General features: G+C 40.8%; 1 protein-coding gene across 9 annotated transcripts in view; it reads right to left on the bottom strand.

The window, feature by feature from the left end:
• Window positions 1-10,877, bottom strand: part of LOC125458672 (glutamate receptor 3-like) — a 384,493-nt gene extending 373,616 nt beyond the window's left edge. For all 9 annotated transcript variants that reach the window (XR_009446706.1, XR_009446707.1, XM_059651391.1 and 6 more), the window contains exons 1-2: window positions 10,449-10,877; window positions 9,969-10,127 (exon numbers count right to left, since the gene is read on the bottom strand). Coding sequence is in view for 7 of the 9 variants with exons in the window: in XM_059651391.1 (XP_059507374.1) it covers window positions 9,969-10,127; window positions 10,449-10,539 (250 nt within the window). In the remaining 2 variants the exon portion in view is untranslated. The remainder of the gene's footprint in view (window positions 1-9,968; window positions 10,128-10,448) is intronic.
• Between the last annotated feature and the right edge of the window lie 4,924 nt (window positions 10,878-15,801).

Genomic DNA, 15,801 nt, shown 5'->3' with positions numbered 1-15,801 from the left:
TTTGCAGAGTAATAGCTTTCCAACTATTCATGGCACCCAATTTGAAACAAAAGGGGGAACCTAATCACACAGGAGACCCTCAATCAAAAATATATTCAAGCTGGAAGCATATGTGCGGATATCGACTTCTTTCATATATCATCTACTTCATTGGATCAATATTTACAAAGACACATGAAGCAACATATTCAACGCTCTATCACTAAGCATAGTCAGTGATGCATAGATATGCAGGTAATGCTTGATCTTAACATTAAATCGCAATGTTCCCATCCCATTTGTCTTCAATTTTTGTCTATATAAACCACAAATTTGTTAACTGAATCAAGATTTGTTTCCACAAAACAGCTTAAAATCCAACAAGAAAACTTTTTTACAAAATGTTCCCAAAAAAATGCAGATTTTAGAGCTTAATTAGATTCCAAATTATCAATATTACTATCCATTTATACAGTGTACTATATCCCCAGTAAATTCTCTTACAACAGGAAATGATATACTTTCGTGTTAAATTATTGTGAACAATTTGGAACGCATAATCTAAAATGACAATCCACTGCAGCACAGAAGGAGGACTGTTTGTTAGTGCTGCCCTTCAGACAATATTAAACACTTTGTCAAAAATATTTCACTGCATGCAAAACACTTTGAGATGTTTCAAAATTTATAAGACATTGTATTATCACAAGTGTTTGTCGCTAATCTTTTCTGATGTACAGTATATTGCTGTGATGTGCTTGGAAAAGATATTGAAGATATAATGGAGGATCCCTTGTGCCCATGAACATAATTCAATTTGTGCTTTATGTACACATTTCAAATGAGCTTTAAGTTATCCTTTCATTTTCACTAAAATATATATACTGGGTTAGTTTGGGTGTTTGAAAACAAGAACATTAAAACATAACAAAATGTTGTCAAAATATGAGCAGAGGTAAACGTATCATCGGAAAGTAAAAGATGTATTAAGCTCCAATCCATTTTTAATCCTTCCAGTACAAGAGGTATTCTTGAAACACAAAATATATTTTAATTTCTATTTAAGTTGTAACTGAATCATCTTTGATGATTCAACTGATAAGCTGGACAAGGAAATTGTACTGTTCATGGCTAAATACATGATGTGTAATGAATCTTCAATTCAGAATATGTTTTCAAGTTTAGAAAAATAACAAAATAACATTTTAAATTGTTGAAGTGACACTAATTTGGAGAAAGATAAATCTATGAATGCAAGTGTGATTTCACTAAGTTCAGTTTTGAAAGCTATAAGATGCTTGACTAGTGGAATTCATTAAAAAGGTTGGAAAAAATCCCAAAAAAAACGCTTCTCAGTTCATTGGGTGATAAATTACTGCACAAGACAGACTGTTTACGGACACATTGTTGGATGCACCAATGCTTTTTTTTAAAACTTGCCCAGAGGCTGATGACATCTATTGCTTGCTGAAGGCACAGTATAATTTAAGATATTGAGACAAAGCTTCAGTAACATATGTATATTCAGAAGTGGACCATAGAAATCATCTCAAGATGGCCACTTTGTTTCCTCAACTGATGCTAGCTGCCTCATTCTGGAGTTCAGTTCTCTTAGATAATGGTAGCCTTCTGGGATATCTAGCCTAAGTACATAGTCTTCATTCAAGAACTTAGATAGTGAATGTCTTCAGGACATTTGACCATTCACAGAGTGAGAGATAACACTGTCAGTCGCGGTCTTGTCTTCTCTTGACCAATCTTTATGAGTGGACTTTCTACTCTGATTCACTGAGTAGTGAGAAATCTGGGTCAAACATTTTACATAATCTTCCTTTCCCTGGGGACACTGTAACTGTCTGTAGTGCCTCACTGCTTTTCCTGCTAGCATGCGCTGATTGTCAACCAGGGTCTATACAGTAGATTCCCTGCCTTGTAATATTCAATATTGCAGCCAGGCTCTACATTGACCCACTAAGTCTGCAGGAAGCTCCATTGTAACCTAATTGTATAAACATGTATACACTCTATAAAACAAACTTGTAACTAAAATTGGCATGTTGTGAAAACAGGTTACTTTATCACTTCTTGAAAAGATGAATTACAGCTTCAGAACAAACTGTTCACATACTTTTCAACATCTCAGTTTTCAAGAAGAACTGGAGTCTGATAAAGAAATCGCCTTACCAAGACTGGCAATTATCCAAGAAGATTGAATTATTGAAGTCAGACTGTTTTTAAATACATTCAGGACAAGAAATAATCATTTCCTATCCATATTATTTATGAAAGAGCTCAATCTGTAACAAAAGGTAAAATTTATGAATGATAAAATATGATCAATTGCTTCCAAGCTGCTAAGTGGAAACAAGCACCTGTTCAAGGTGTCCAGTCAGCCAACCATATGATGAATGGATAAGAAGATCACAAGGTAAAATTCATCCTACTTCAGGGAGGGAGACACAGAAACAGAAGGAAGATGCAATCTAAGGCATCATGCAGTGAAAGCTGATCAATCAGGCTATTATAATGCAAGTAGGACTCATAATCTAAGGAGAGCGGTCGATTCCCTGACTGTTTATTCATACACCCACTCTGTTGAATTAGAATTGTTACAACACATGGTGCTTTTATGATTATAATTACTTGAAAATATTGAATTGATACGATTAGGATGGATTTATGAACCATGCAGAAACATTTCTGGGCTTGAGAAGAGTACCTCCTTTCACTCTGGTTATCAGAAAATATGACAGTATTATACACAGTGCAAGAGCTCGGTAAGTGAATGTGTGAACTCCAGCAGAGGTTGCTATGAAGTTAATATTCCTAATGCTTGTCAGATAGACAATTATGTGGAAAGCATTAATTCGCTAACATTGGAACTGTTACTACAAAGGATATAAGAAGAAAATTTCTGCCTTGGAGGCCAAATTTGCAGGGTCCCACCCTCTACTGAAGTTCTGATTCACATACTTAACCATTTTACTCTGAAAAGACTCCACAAATCCTAGATTTAAAGGTGAAAACAAAAAAGGTGAGTTATTCTTACATACTTTGCTCTTACTTTTCAAACATTTTTCCATTGCACTAGCTGCTTGGACAGAGTGGTAGTTAGTTATGTCACTTCACTCCTAATGCATTTTCCTGACCAGGATTAGGAGGTTTGGAAAAAATCAGTTGAGTAATTTATATTTTACATTTGTTACAATTAAGTGTCAGAGCTTAATGAAAATTGAAATGCTTCAAGATTTTTTTCCTGCAATAGTTATCAAACCATTAGACAATCAGAGGAAACTCCCAGCTGTTACTTGCATAAAGTACTTATGCATGAACACCACAGTTCTTCAGACCTTCCTTTTGTTAATAACTAAGAAGATTACATTTCACAATTTCACCCTTTTCTCAAGAATGAAAGTATTATTTATAACAGAGAACAACACAAGTCAATAATATCTTCTTGCAATGATTCTGTCAATTTCTTTATTCACACATGGGACATTGGAGTTGCTGGTTAGATCAGTATTTCTTATCTATCCCTAGTTACCTCTGTGAAGGTGGTTGTAAGCTGCCTTTTTGAACAGCTTCAGTCCATATGCTATAGGGAGACCAACTCTGCTGTTAGGGAGTGCATTCCAGGGTTTTGATGCAACAATATTGATGGAACTCAGAACATAGAACAACACACAGTGATATATTTCAGGCATTCAATGATGGTGATACAATTGAATGGCAAGAGGTGATGTATAAATTCTCTCTTGTTGGAAATGGTCATTGTCTGGCCATTGTGTGGCATGAATGTTACTCACTGCTTGTCAGCCAAGCCTGAATACTGCTGAGGTTTTGTTGTTTTTGGACGTGAACTGCTTCAGTATCTGAGGAATTGCAAATGGTGCTGAACATTCTCCAGCCATCAACAAACATCCCCACTTCTGACATTATAATGGAGGGAAGGTCATTGATGAAGCAGCTGACGATGGTGGGCCAAGGACATAACCCTCAGGAACTTCTGCAGAGAGTTTATGGAGCTGAGATGACTGTCTTCTAACAAATAGAGCCATCTTCCAATGTGACAGGTGTGACACAAACCAGTGGTGGATTTTCCCTGATTACTGTGTTGCTACAATTCCTGAATGCCATGGTCTGTCAAGGCCTTGATGTGAAGGGTTTTCACTCTCAACTCACCTTACAAATTCAGCCCTTTTGTCTACATTTGGACCATGGTGGAAATGAGGTCCGGAGCAGAGTGGCCCTTGCAGTCCTGTTGAATGGTCCCAACCTGAAACTTTCCAGCTCCTCAGATGTTGCCTGACCTGCCATGTTCCTCCAGCTCCACACTGTATCAGCTCTGACTTTCAGCATCTGTGGTTCTTGCTATCTGCTGGCACAACCCAAAATGGGCATCAGTGAGCAGATTTTGCTGCACGTGAGATTCTTGATAGTACTGTTGAAGACACCTTCCATGACTTTGTTGATGATTAACAGGAGATTAACATGGCAGGAATTGGCTGGATTGGACTTGCCCTGTTTTTTTATGTAAAAAGTAAACCTGGTCTATTTCCTACATGCATGGTCAGATGCCAGTGGTGTAGTTGCTCTGGAATGACTTGGCTGAGGTGCAGCAAGGTCTGGAACACTAGTCTTCAGAACATTTGCCAGAATGATCTCAGGGCGCAAAGACTTTGCAATATCCAATGTTTCTAACCAATTCTTGATGTCAAATGGAGTGAATTAAAGTGGCTGAAGACTGGCATCTGTGATACCGGGGCCCTCTTGAGAAAGTCAAGACAAATCATTCACTTGGTACTTCTGGCTGAAGGTTATTGAAATGTTTCAGCCTTATCTTTTGCACTGATGTGTTAGCCCCCTCCCCCCTTTTTTTAGGATGGGCATTGATGAGTCTTAATTTGACCCATTTAGCACATTGAGAATACTCTCTATCATTGTGTGGCAGTATCAATGTGCAGATGGGATTTTGTCTCCAGAAGTGACTGCATGGTAGTCATGCTTAAAAATACTGTCATGGGCAGATACAATAGTGGCAGGCAGATGGGTGAAGGTGAAGTGAAATATGTTTTTTCCTTTTCTTGGTTCTCTCACCACCTGCCACAACACAGTCTAACAACTGTGTCCTATGTGATTGACCAGCTCAGTCAGAGCAGTGCTTCTGAGCCACTCTTGTTAGCAGACATTGAAGTACATTTTGTGCCTTTGCCACCCTCAGTGCTTCCTCCAAGTGCTATTAATATGGAGGGGCATTGATTCATCAGTTGCAAGGGAGGGGTACATCAGCAGGAAATTTCCTTGCTAATGTTTGTCCTGATGTCATGGAGGTTCAGAGACAATGTTGAGAACTCCTAGGGTAGCTCCCTCCCAATTGCTGCACCATCGCTGGGTCTAACCTGCCAATGCGCAAGGGCATACCACAACATGGTGTGGTTGTGCCTAAAACATTGTGTGTAAAGTATGATTCTGCATGCCTACGTCACAGTCATTGACATTTTATTTTCATCATAGCCCCCAAACATTAGGAAGACTTTACAGGTTGATTGTTCTGAGTTTGCCATTGTCATTTCAGATACTTTAGTCAATGCCAGTTGGCCCAACATTTTTGTCCCTTCTTTCCTGTGCCCCCCCCCCCCCACCTTTCCATGGGCTTCAACTCCTGAGTTTTAAAAATTCAATTCAAGTTCTATCATCTGCCTCAGTGGGGTTTGAAACTGGGTCCAGTACATTATTTGGGTATCTGGATTACTAGTCAAGGGCATTAACATAAGGCCTCCCCACCACTGAATATTTGCATTTTGGGAAACTGGGTATTAAATCAACGTCCTTTCATAATTAACCAGTTTGTTCAACAGTAGATAGCCAAAGGTTAATATTATTTATGATTAAAAAATATCAAAACTGATAGCATAGTGTGATAAAAATGACAGGTCTAGATTTAATTCCTTACATATTCAGACATGCAAATAATTTTAAATTATCATTGAAATACTCATATAAGGTAAGCTGTAATGAAAAGGAATGCAGACAAGCCTAACCACTAATGTGGGGCTTCATACACAAATCAATGAAATTATAAAAGTACCCCCCAAAACAAACTGCTAAAAATTTTGATTTATTCAGATAGCGTCCACAAAGTGAAAACTATTGAGAAAGACCAAGTTAAACTGCAATTGTTTTAAATGGCGAGGTCTGTCAAAATTGGTGCCAGTTTTAAGCCAAGATGAATGAACCTCACTCCAATGAGTGGGCGTGATAGGTCTGCAATTTAGAACAGGTCTTAATATGCATTTGTGCAGACAGAGAAGATCAGACTTCTTTGCTATTACATCTCATTCAGCCTCATCACATTGATGATGTCCTATTGCAGTCATACAATTGATTAGATGTGGTTTTGCCCAGTTGATGCTGAAGGGTAAATGTAATGACTGTCAAAACGTGACCTACTAGGCTCTACATAAGCAACTGAGGAAACAATTAAAAATCTTCGCTTATGCTACAGTGATTGCCAAATATATGTTTGCTTCCTTGTTAATAGTGAGAATTGGAAATGTAATCTTTTAGGTTTTTCCGATAGGATGAGCTCAAATAGTAAATACATACAGAATGAACCCAATTAATGCCAAAGGAGGAAACTGCCAGCTAACCATTAATTACTTGTTACATTACGTGATGTGGATTTCAAGTTTTAGATTAAGCATTGAAATACATCACAAGCATCATTATGTGTTCTTGTAATCCAGGAGGCAAGCGAAACGGGAAAATAGCTAGTCATTTATACAATTTGATAAGAGGTAAGAAATTATGTGGGAAATCAATCATAATTAATAGTGAATTGCGTATCTCCATAAATCCTGTTAGTCATGTGTCCTTACCCTCAGCTGTACACTGAAGGTTCTCGCGGGAAGTGCGTTAGATACAGTTTGTTGAAAAACGCTTGTGGTGGTTGGCAGGGAATACCAGTCAGAGATGCAGCAGCGCAGTGTTTAGCCACTGTGCACAGGAGCACGAGAGGCGATTCCACAGTCGAAGGAACTAGGTTTCACACCATTAGTTAAATGACAGAATGAGAGATGAGCAACTTTGTAGCTGAAGCAGAGACAAAGAGGCAAAGTGAAGCAGCTTCCGATTGGGAGAAACTCCGTGTTCGGCGTTAGCGTGACAGATAGTTATTTGCACATTTTTATTTGCGTTAAAACTGTTAATGAACGTGTGCAAGATGCACATCTGCAGATCGCCAGATGCCACACGAGATTCTATTCTGGTTAGATGTGAACACGCAGTGGAAATGATCGGGTCACACGAAATACACAAGTACACATGTTTGAGAGCAGATAGCAGGAGTTTCTGCGGGTGCTCATGTTCTCGGTCATCTGCACCTTTAATAATTTCTGTGTCAAGGTGATTTCGCCTCCCCAGCATAACAGCGGTACGATCTTGCCTTCAAACTGCATATCAGCGGAGAGCCCTGGGGACTGGTTGCATGATGTCCTACATCCCGGAACCCGGGGATCATTTGCAGCCTCGACATTGTGACGACCAAACTGGCTGTTGTATTTTTTCTACCGTATGTACTGAATAACATTATTCAACGCGGTTTGACACACTTTACCCCCTCCCAGACAGAAATAATATTCTTTTGTAATCATGGAGATTATGATGTTGTATTTTCCTGTGATATAGCGCTTGCACTTTTTGAAAAAAAATTCTGATGTCAAAACCAGAAAGCATACTCTAACCTACTGAGATAGTAGGAACTGCAGATGCTGGAGAATCTGAGATATTTCTCCATTTTTGAAGAAGGGTCTAGGCCCGAAACGTCAGCCTCCCTGCTTCTCTGATGTTGTTTGGCCTGTGTGTTCATCCAGCTCTACACCTTGTTATCTCTAACCTACTGAGTTGATTTATTTACAAACCGCTGAGCAGTCTCTGCTCTGGTAGGTTGCCAGGTAGTTTTCTTTTAAGACTCCCATACAGTCAACTCCCCTGTCAATACTTCAGTTGCAAGATGTTCATCACCCGTTTAAAAAAAACCGCCCCAACGCGTTTTAAAAAAAAATCCTGCTCGTTCTTAGAACGGCTTAATTCTGTATCAGAAGGAGTGTATTCCTTGCTGCCTCAGATCAATGGTGTTCTTTATTTGGGGCGGGGAAGATTAAGGTTATATCCCATCAGAGTGGGATGTGCAGAAAGCAAAATACTGCAGCTGTTGGGAATCTGACAATGAAGCCACCAGCGCTGGAAAGACTCAGCAGGCCAGGCAAAGAGGAGGGGGAGAAGGTCCTTTCTGGGCAACACCGAGACATCGATCATCCGGAAGAGTGAGCGGCGAAACTCTGCCACGTTTTGTACTTTTGTTTTTTTTAAAGCGGCTTCAAGTAAGTTTGCAGGGCGATGATGATCTAAACAGCTTGACACATTTGTTTTAAGTAGGGCGGACGCACTTCACACCCCATGATTCTTTGGTACTTGCTAAACGTTCAGTGATGTCGAGAACTTCCGAATTGGCGCATTAAACACAGCAGCTTCGCCAGTAAAAGTCAGCAATCAAAAGCTGCTGGCGTATGAATCCTGGCTTTACAAATGCACCTCAACAGTCAGTGGGACTGGGTCGTTCAAATGTTCTACCGCAGTGTTTGCTTTCATAAATTTTTAATCACTGCAATCAGACCTAACTGTCTGTAATAAAATATACTTTTGAGCCAGTATGACCCCAGAAGGAAGGTGAAAAGGAGGTGGGGGGGGGGGGTGAATGGAGGGTAAGATTGTCCGGGGCGGGGGGTGGGTGGGGTGAAGGAATGAGGATGACAGAATGAAATGGAGGTGGGAAAGGACAGAGAGAGAGAGAGAGAGAAAAAACTTTGCGGTTTGCATTACTGAGAAGAGGAGATCCCACATTGCAGCGTTTCACTGTCTGTCACAGGGGATCAGGCGTCTGTGTGGCGCTTAAAAAGACGGGGTAGATCCAATTAAAATACGAAAAAAGGTCACGTAAGGATTGTTGTATGTTAGATCGAGCTCTGGAAAATTAAAGAACTGTGAAAAAAAACAGGATCTCGAATTGGCGGGACACACAACAGGACACTGGAAATGTACGGGACACGAATCCCCAGTGGCTGGTTACACAGAGTCTGCACCGGATTAATTAGGTTTTCCACTAGAAGTATTCTCTCTCTCTCTCGATCTCTCCCTGCCTCTCTTATCCAGGCAGGGCAAGAGATGTCAGTGACAGCAGGAAGACAGCTGCCGTCCCACATATCATTCCTGCTGACCCAGAGGTGTATGTTTTTTTTCCCAAGCAGAGGCACACGCACCGATTGCATCCCACAACGCGTTCGAGGGAAAGGTGGGAAGCGGTGTGGGCAGCGGTTATTTTCAAAACACAGCGCAACAAAGTGCATCGAGATCTGTTTACTAATGAGGGTGGACCTTGCAACAACCGCAGAGTCTGTAAAATAAAAAAAGGGGGACGTGTCGAAGCGAATCTGCAAACGTACCAGAGACATTTTTCATCGTCACTAGAGCCGGTAGAGTCCAGCACAGATCAGTTTGTACCCAAACTACACTCCACACATAATTCTCCGTGTTATATGGGGGAAAAGGGAGCTCCATATCCTCGCAATCCTAAATATAGCGAACTATAGATTTCAGATTTCTGCATAACACACAACTTCCACGAACAGAAATAAAAACCACATCGATTCGATACATTGCACATGTCATACAGTCAGAAAGGTACTCCTTTTAATATCACTGTTGTATATCGGGCTGAACAGCACATTACATTACGTATATGTTACAAGATGCCTGCACTCTATACGAAGTTAATCTGACGAAATTTACTAACGGTTTTCATTGAGTTTCCTCTGCCATAGTTAGCAGCAACAGCTAACAACTTTTCTGGGAGGCTCTTTTTTTTTAAAATATAATTTCAGTACTTTGGACCAAAATAGAGAGGGGGGACCAGCTGTGTCAGTTGTACTCACAAGCATTGGTCACTGAGAAACTGTTGGAAGACTCGAGGTTGTCGACATGTGGAGTGAGAGCGAAAGGCGCTTCGGAGATGTTAGGGTTTGTGTTGTGGAGGTAAATCCCGAACCGAAAGGCGCTGTTTTCCTGATCTGTATATCTTGAGAACAGTCCGCCTGTACAGAAGTAAAAAAAAAATCACATTGACTTGTGCCGCATAACCCTGGCTTTTCACTCGCTGCTTCAGACGATAGCACGGCACAGAGAAAAGCTTACACCAAAATGATAACGTTTCGGCTACATTTTTACTTGTGATTTAATAAAACACGAGCAGGTTAACTTTCTCGTAGCATTAAGGCAGATCCCTTTTCAACAGCCCCAATTACAAGGGACTTGCTTTATTTTTGAACAAATTAAAGTCGCGACCCATGATCTTAGCAGCTGCAGTCGATGTGAAGTTCTTAGGTACATTTCTGCACTATACTGGAGTTGCTTACCTATTTGGACATTGCTGGGGAAAGCACCCGAAGCTACACCAAAAAGCACGTTGAGTATCAGGAAGACGGACTGCAGAAAAGGTTGTCCCATTTTCTCCCTGATTTCAGTTCCTTACAACCGGCTTCAAACAGATAAAAGCGCCGCTTTGGATGTAAATCCCACTCTTCCCCTTCCCTGGTCTCCCCCCACCCCCTCTCTGTTCAAAACGCTTCAGTTGTGAGCCAGGCGAGGATAAAATATTCTGCCAGAGGAAAATCGGACTATTTCACACTGGCAAAGATGGTGGTGAAGTGAGGCGGGGATTTGAACATGCGCCTCCAATTGGAGCGGCGGGGGAATATTGATCAAACTTGATCTGACGTTGAATTAAACAGCATCTCTTAACATCCCTGCAACCGCAGAGCGGGCTGCAAAGCTCAAGTACTGTGGTGGCGTTTGTCAACAGCACGATGTGCTGAATAGAAAACACAACGCTCACGTGTACTCCAAGCTTAAAAGAGATATCGCTGCGCTTTAGTTTAAGCCCGAGAGTCACTTATCTCAAAGCTACCAGAAACCAAAAGGAGAACTTCGCAATGAATTCAGAATTGTGCCTGAGCGCTTTGAAAAGTCACAATGTAAAGAATCTCCTGCTTTGAGCATTTGTTGTGAAGTTTATACATCACGGCTGTTTTCAATGAAACAAAGAAATACGCAAGACTGGTAAAGACGACCCATCTAGCCAGGTTTCAGAAACAAAATGAGGAATTTTGCGAATGGACAGTTTTGGTGTGTTCAGTGACAACAACAGCCTGCATTTATATAGCCTGCTTAACATAGTAAACCGTCCCAAGGACCTTTGCAAGCCCAACCTGACACCCAGCTGCGTAGGGAGGTATTAAGGGCAGGTGGCTAACAGCTTTGCCAAACACATAGGATCTCAGCAACATCTAGAATGAAGACACACAGAAGTTCAGGGAAGAAAGTTCAGAATTTTATCCTGGGCAGCTAAAGAAAAGGGCGTCTTTTGATGCGTAAATTAAAATCAACCATGCACCCAAAGTCTCAAATCTCTGGGTTGTAGAGCTGGAGGAACCATGTAAGAGGGATGGGTGAGGCTCTGCAGGGGTTTTAAAATAAGGATGAGGTTTTTAAGATCACATGTTAATGCAGGTCAGCAAGCACAGGATTGATGGTCTTGACCAGGGCTTGAAGCAATTAGGTGGCAGAAGTTTGGTTTGAGTTCAAGTTGCAAGGGAGCTGCATAGTGGAAAGCTACTCAAGAGAATGCTGAACTGACCAATTCTGAGGCAAAGGCATGGATAAGGGCTCCAGGTTAGCTGAGGCAATGCAAAGATCAGATATGATGCAGTGGCAAAAATAGGCAGTCTCTGTGCTGATAAGGGTACATGGTCAGTAGCTCAAAGGGTAAAACATAGTTGTGAACAGCTTGGCTCAGCATCAGCAAGTGGCCAGGAAGAAGGCTAAAGTCAAGCACAACACCACAGATGCTGGAAATTTGAAATAAGGACAAAACTGGATGAACTAACCAGAGAAGATCATCAATTTGAAACATTAGACTTCTGCCCCCTGCCCTCTTATCAGAAGAATGATTGACAGCTAGCTAATTAGTCAGATTGAAACTGCCCCCACTCCTCCGCCTCACCAACCTGCAGTCAGAATGTCCTGGAGAGGAATGGGTCTCCATAAGCTCCTAATGGTCTTCCACCTACTCCTGTCCTCAGGAGCCCCTGCTCAGTGTGATAAATCAGCAACCCCAGAGCTCTATAGTGGGCACTACTGGAATATAGACAGGTCCTCAAACGAGGCCCTATGGATTCTGGTGTAAGGTAACTCCAGGTGTTTTAAGCAGCACTTGTTTTGCTACTTTGAAAGGAGGTGAGGGCTGTGGGACTGGGTTTCATAATACGTATGGTAGGAAGGAAGGGGGTGTGCTATCACATGGGGGATTGGTGGAGGTGGAGAATGGAACAATCCCTATGTTACATATCTGTCTCACGCAGCCCAAAAGACATGCCCAGCGAAGCATTTAATATCCAGCTGATAAACTGTTTCTCTCCACTCGCTCTGTCTGGCCCGCTGAAGTTTTCCAGCTGTTTTTGCTCTTATTTCAGTGCAAAGATTTTGTGAATCAAAACCAAAAGAACTCTGGATGCTGTAAATCAGGAACAAAAGCAGAAGTTGCCAGAAAAGCTCAGCAGGTCTGGCAGTATCTGTGAAGAAAAAAATCAGAGTTAATATTTCGGGTCCAGTGACCCTTCTCAGTTCTGCTGCCAGACCTGCTGAGCTTTTACAGCAGCTTCAGTGTTTTTTGTTGTTGTCAAAGATTTTGCAGTATGTTTAGAGCTGTGTTTTTATTTTCCCCAATATTTACATTGAACTCAGTGAATACTGAATGTCGGAGAAACAGAATGGCAAATCAATAGCAATGTTATAAGTAACATTCACACCACACAAATACCAGGCAATGGCAACCTCCAATAAAAGACGATCTCATCACTGAATCCTCCACTATCAACATTCTTGGGGTTATCAGAAACTCAATTGATGTCACCACATACAATCGCTACAAGAGCAGGTCAGATGCTAGAAATATTGTGGCAAATAACTCAGCTCCTGACTCCTAAAAGCACGTCGACCGTCTATAAGGCACAAGTCAAGAGTGTGCTGAAATACTCCCCACTCACCTGGATGGGCGAAGCTCCAACAATATGCTGAAAGCTTGCTGCCATCCAGGGGAAAGCAGTCTGCTTCTTTTTTTATTCGCTATGGGATTTGGGAATCACTGGCTGGCCATCATTTATTGTCCATCCCTAGTTGTCCTTGAAATGAATGGCTTGCTAGGCCATTTCAGAGGGCAGCTGAGAGTCAACAACATTGTGTGGGTCTGGGGTCACAAGTCACCCAGACCAGATGGGGAGGGTAGATTTCCTTTCCAGAAGGACATGAGTGAACCCGATGGGATTTTTCTTTTCAACAAGTAGCAATAGTTTCATGGTCATCAGTAGATTTTTAATTTCAGGTTTTTAAAAATTGAATTCAAAATCCACCTTCTTCCACAGCAGGATTCAAACAGGTCTCAGGTCCCCAAATGTCAGCTGAGTTTCTAGAATAATAGCCAAATGATAATACCACTACATCATCACCTCCACAGGCTTAATATGCTTCCTGTTGGCACCGCAGCAACAAGCATCCCCTCCCTCCACCACCACTGCTCAGTAGCAGCAAAAGATTCTATCTCCAAGATGTACTGTAGAAATTCACAAAAGTTCACAAACAGCACCTTTTAAACCCAAGACACTTCCATTTTGAAGGACAAGGGCAGCAGATACATGGGAACACCACCACCTGCAAGTTTCCCTCAAAACCCCTCACCATTCTGACTTGGAAACAAATCCTTGATCCTTCGCTGTCGCTGAGTCAGAATCCTGGAAACCCCTTATTATGGACATAGTGGGTCAACTTACAGTACATCGACTGCAGCAGTTCAAGAAGTCAGCTCACTATTCTCAAGGATAACTAGGAACAGGCAATAAATGCTGGCCAGTCAGCAATAACAATGTTGCATGAATGAATAAAACATAAAAACAATATTGTAAGAATGGGAGTGAGATAGAGTTGGGTGTCATCAGTGTGGAACCTGGCATATTTGTTGAAAATATCTCAAAGAAGTAATACATAGACAAGACAAAGAAGGCAACAAAATGTGGATCCTCTGAAGAATCCAAGAGATAAGTACTAAGTATCATACATGTGGAAGATCTGTGTCTGAGAAGAAATCATTCTTGTTCTATGAGACTCAGTTGAATAAATGAATAGTAAAATCTGTGCAAGCGTATGAATGGCTTTTAGGATATATACAATAGACTCAATCAACATAGCTGAAATAGATGGACAGACCTTGCTGTGTGTTTGACTGTTCATGGAAGAATACAACTACAGATCAAAACCTCTCAAGCTGTATCTTTAATTTGTGATGAATTAGTCAATTTCAAGCAAGGCAGCAGATATGATCTGCTATTGCCTCAGAAACCCTGGATAATAAAAGAGAAGTTTATTCAGATTGCTGTTGCCTTAACATAAGCTGACCATCATTTTCAAATATTTATATTCATAAACTAAAACAGTTGAATTTTTTTCAGCAATTAGATTATAACTTGAAGCAGTGAATAACACAGGCATAACAAATACCTGCCACATTATTTCCTTAAATCTTACCTCTGAGTAAAAATTAGCTCAAATCCATCTTAATATATCCCTATCTAGTTCAGTTTTACATTTTAGTTAACCATACTTTTGTGCAGTCTTTTGGAATATTTTACAATTTGAAAGGTACCGTATAAATGCAAGTTGTTGTATCACTGAGACATTGAACCATTTGGAAAACTCTTTCCTACATTACAACAGTGACTACATTTTAAAATTACTTCACCAGCTTTAAAATGCTTCCGGAAATCTAAAAAGTGCTATATGAATGTAAGTTTTTTTCCCCCTCTTGTTGATGACAGTTCTGAGCAGAACAATGCTTCTAGGAATTAGAGTACAAAGTTACAATGGGATATTTGTAGAAATAAGATTGCCACGGTGCTGAGGAAAAATTATGTATCCAATATTCTGGAAACACTCAGCAGATCTAGCAGTAGAGTGAGGAACAAAACAAAGTTAACGTTGCAGGCTGATAATCTTTTTCTCAGAACTTCATACATATTTGAAATAGAGTCCAGTTGTAAGACAATATGAAATTTGCAGATTTAGCACAGAAAGAAGTGAATCTGAACAGTTAACTCCTTTCTCTTAGGCAAAGAAAAATAGTATCAGAGATAATGGGAACTGCAGATGCTGGAGAATCCAAGATAATAAAATGTGAGGTTGGATGAACACAGCAGGCCAAGCAGCATCTCAGGAGCACAAAAGCTGACATTTCGGGCCTAGACCCTTCATCAGAGAGGTCTAGGCCTGAAACGTCAGCTTTTGTGCTCCTGAGATGCTGCTTGGCCTGCTGTGTTCATCCAACCTCACATTTTATTATCAAAGAAAAATAGCGTTGCTTGTTTGCAAATGGCATTCAACTGAAGTTTTCAGTTTGAAGTTTTTTCTTCCCAGGCTTGGACAGTATTAAGCAAGCTCTCTGCTGGAGAGTAAGTGAGATTAGTTAATTAAGTAATTGGTTTAATCTTGTTCTGTTACTGCAAGAAAGCACACTCATTTATGTCTCAGCTAGTATAAATAAAGAAAGCTGGAGTGCAATTTGTGACAGAGTACGAACTTAGGCTTTGAAGGCTTTTGTGGCACATTGGTAATGTCCCTATCTCTGAACCAAGAGGCCGAGGTTCAAGTCCAACCTTAGTTCAG

The sequence above is a fragment of the Stegostoma tigrinum genome, chromosome 15, assembly GCF_030684315.1.
Source record: "Stegostoma tigrinum isolate sSteTig4 chromosome 15, sSteTig4.hap1, whole genome shotgun sequence".
NCBI lineage: Eukaryota > Metazoa > Chordata > Chondrichthyes > Orectolobiformes > Stegostomatidae > Stegostoma > Stegostoma tigrinum.
The sequence above is the reverse complement of the archived record's forward strand: the minus strand, read 5'-3'. Positions and strand labels throughout refer to the sequence as shown.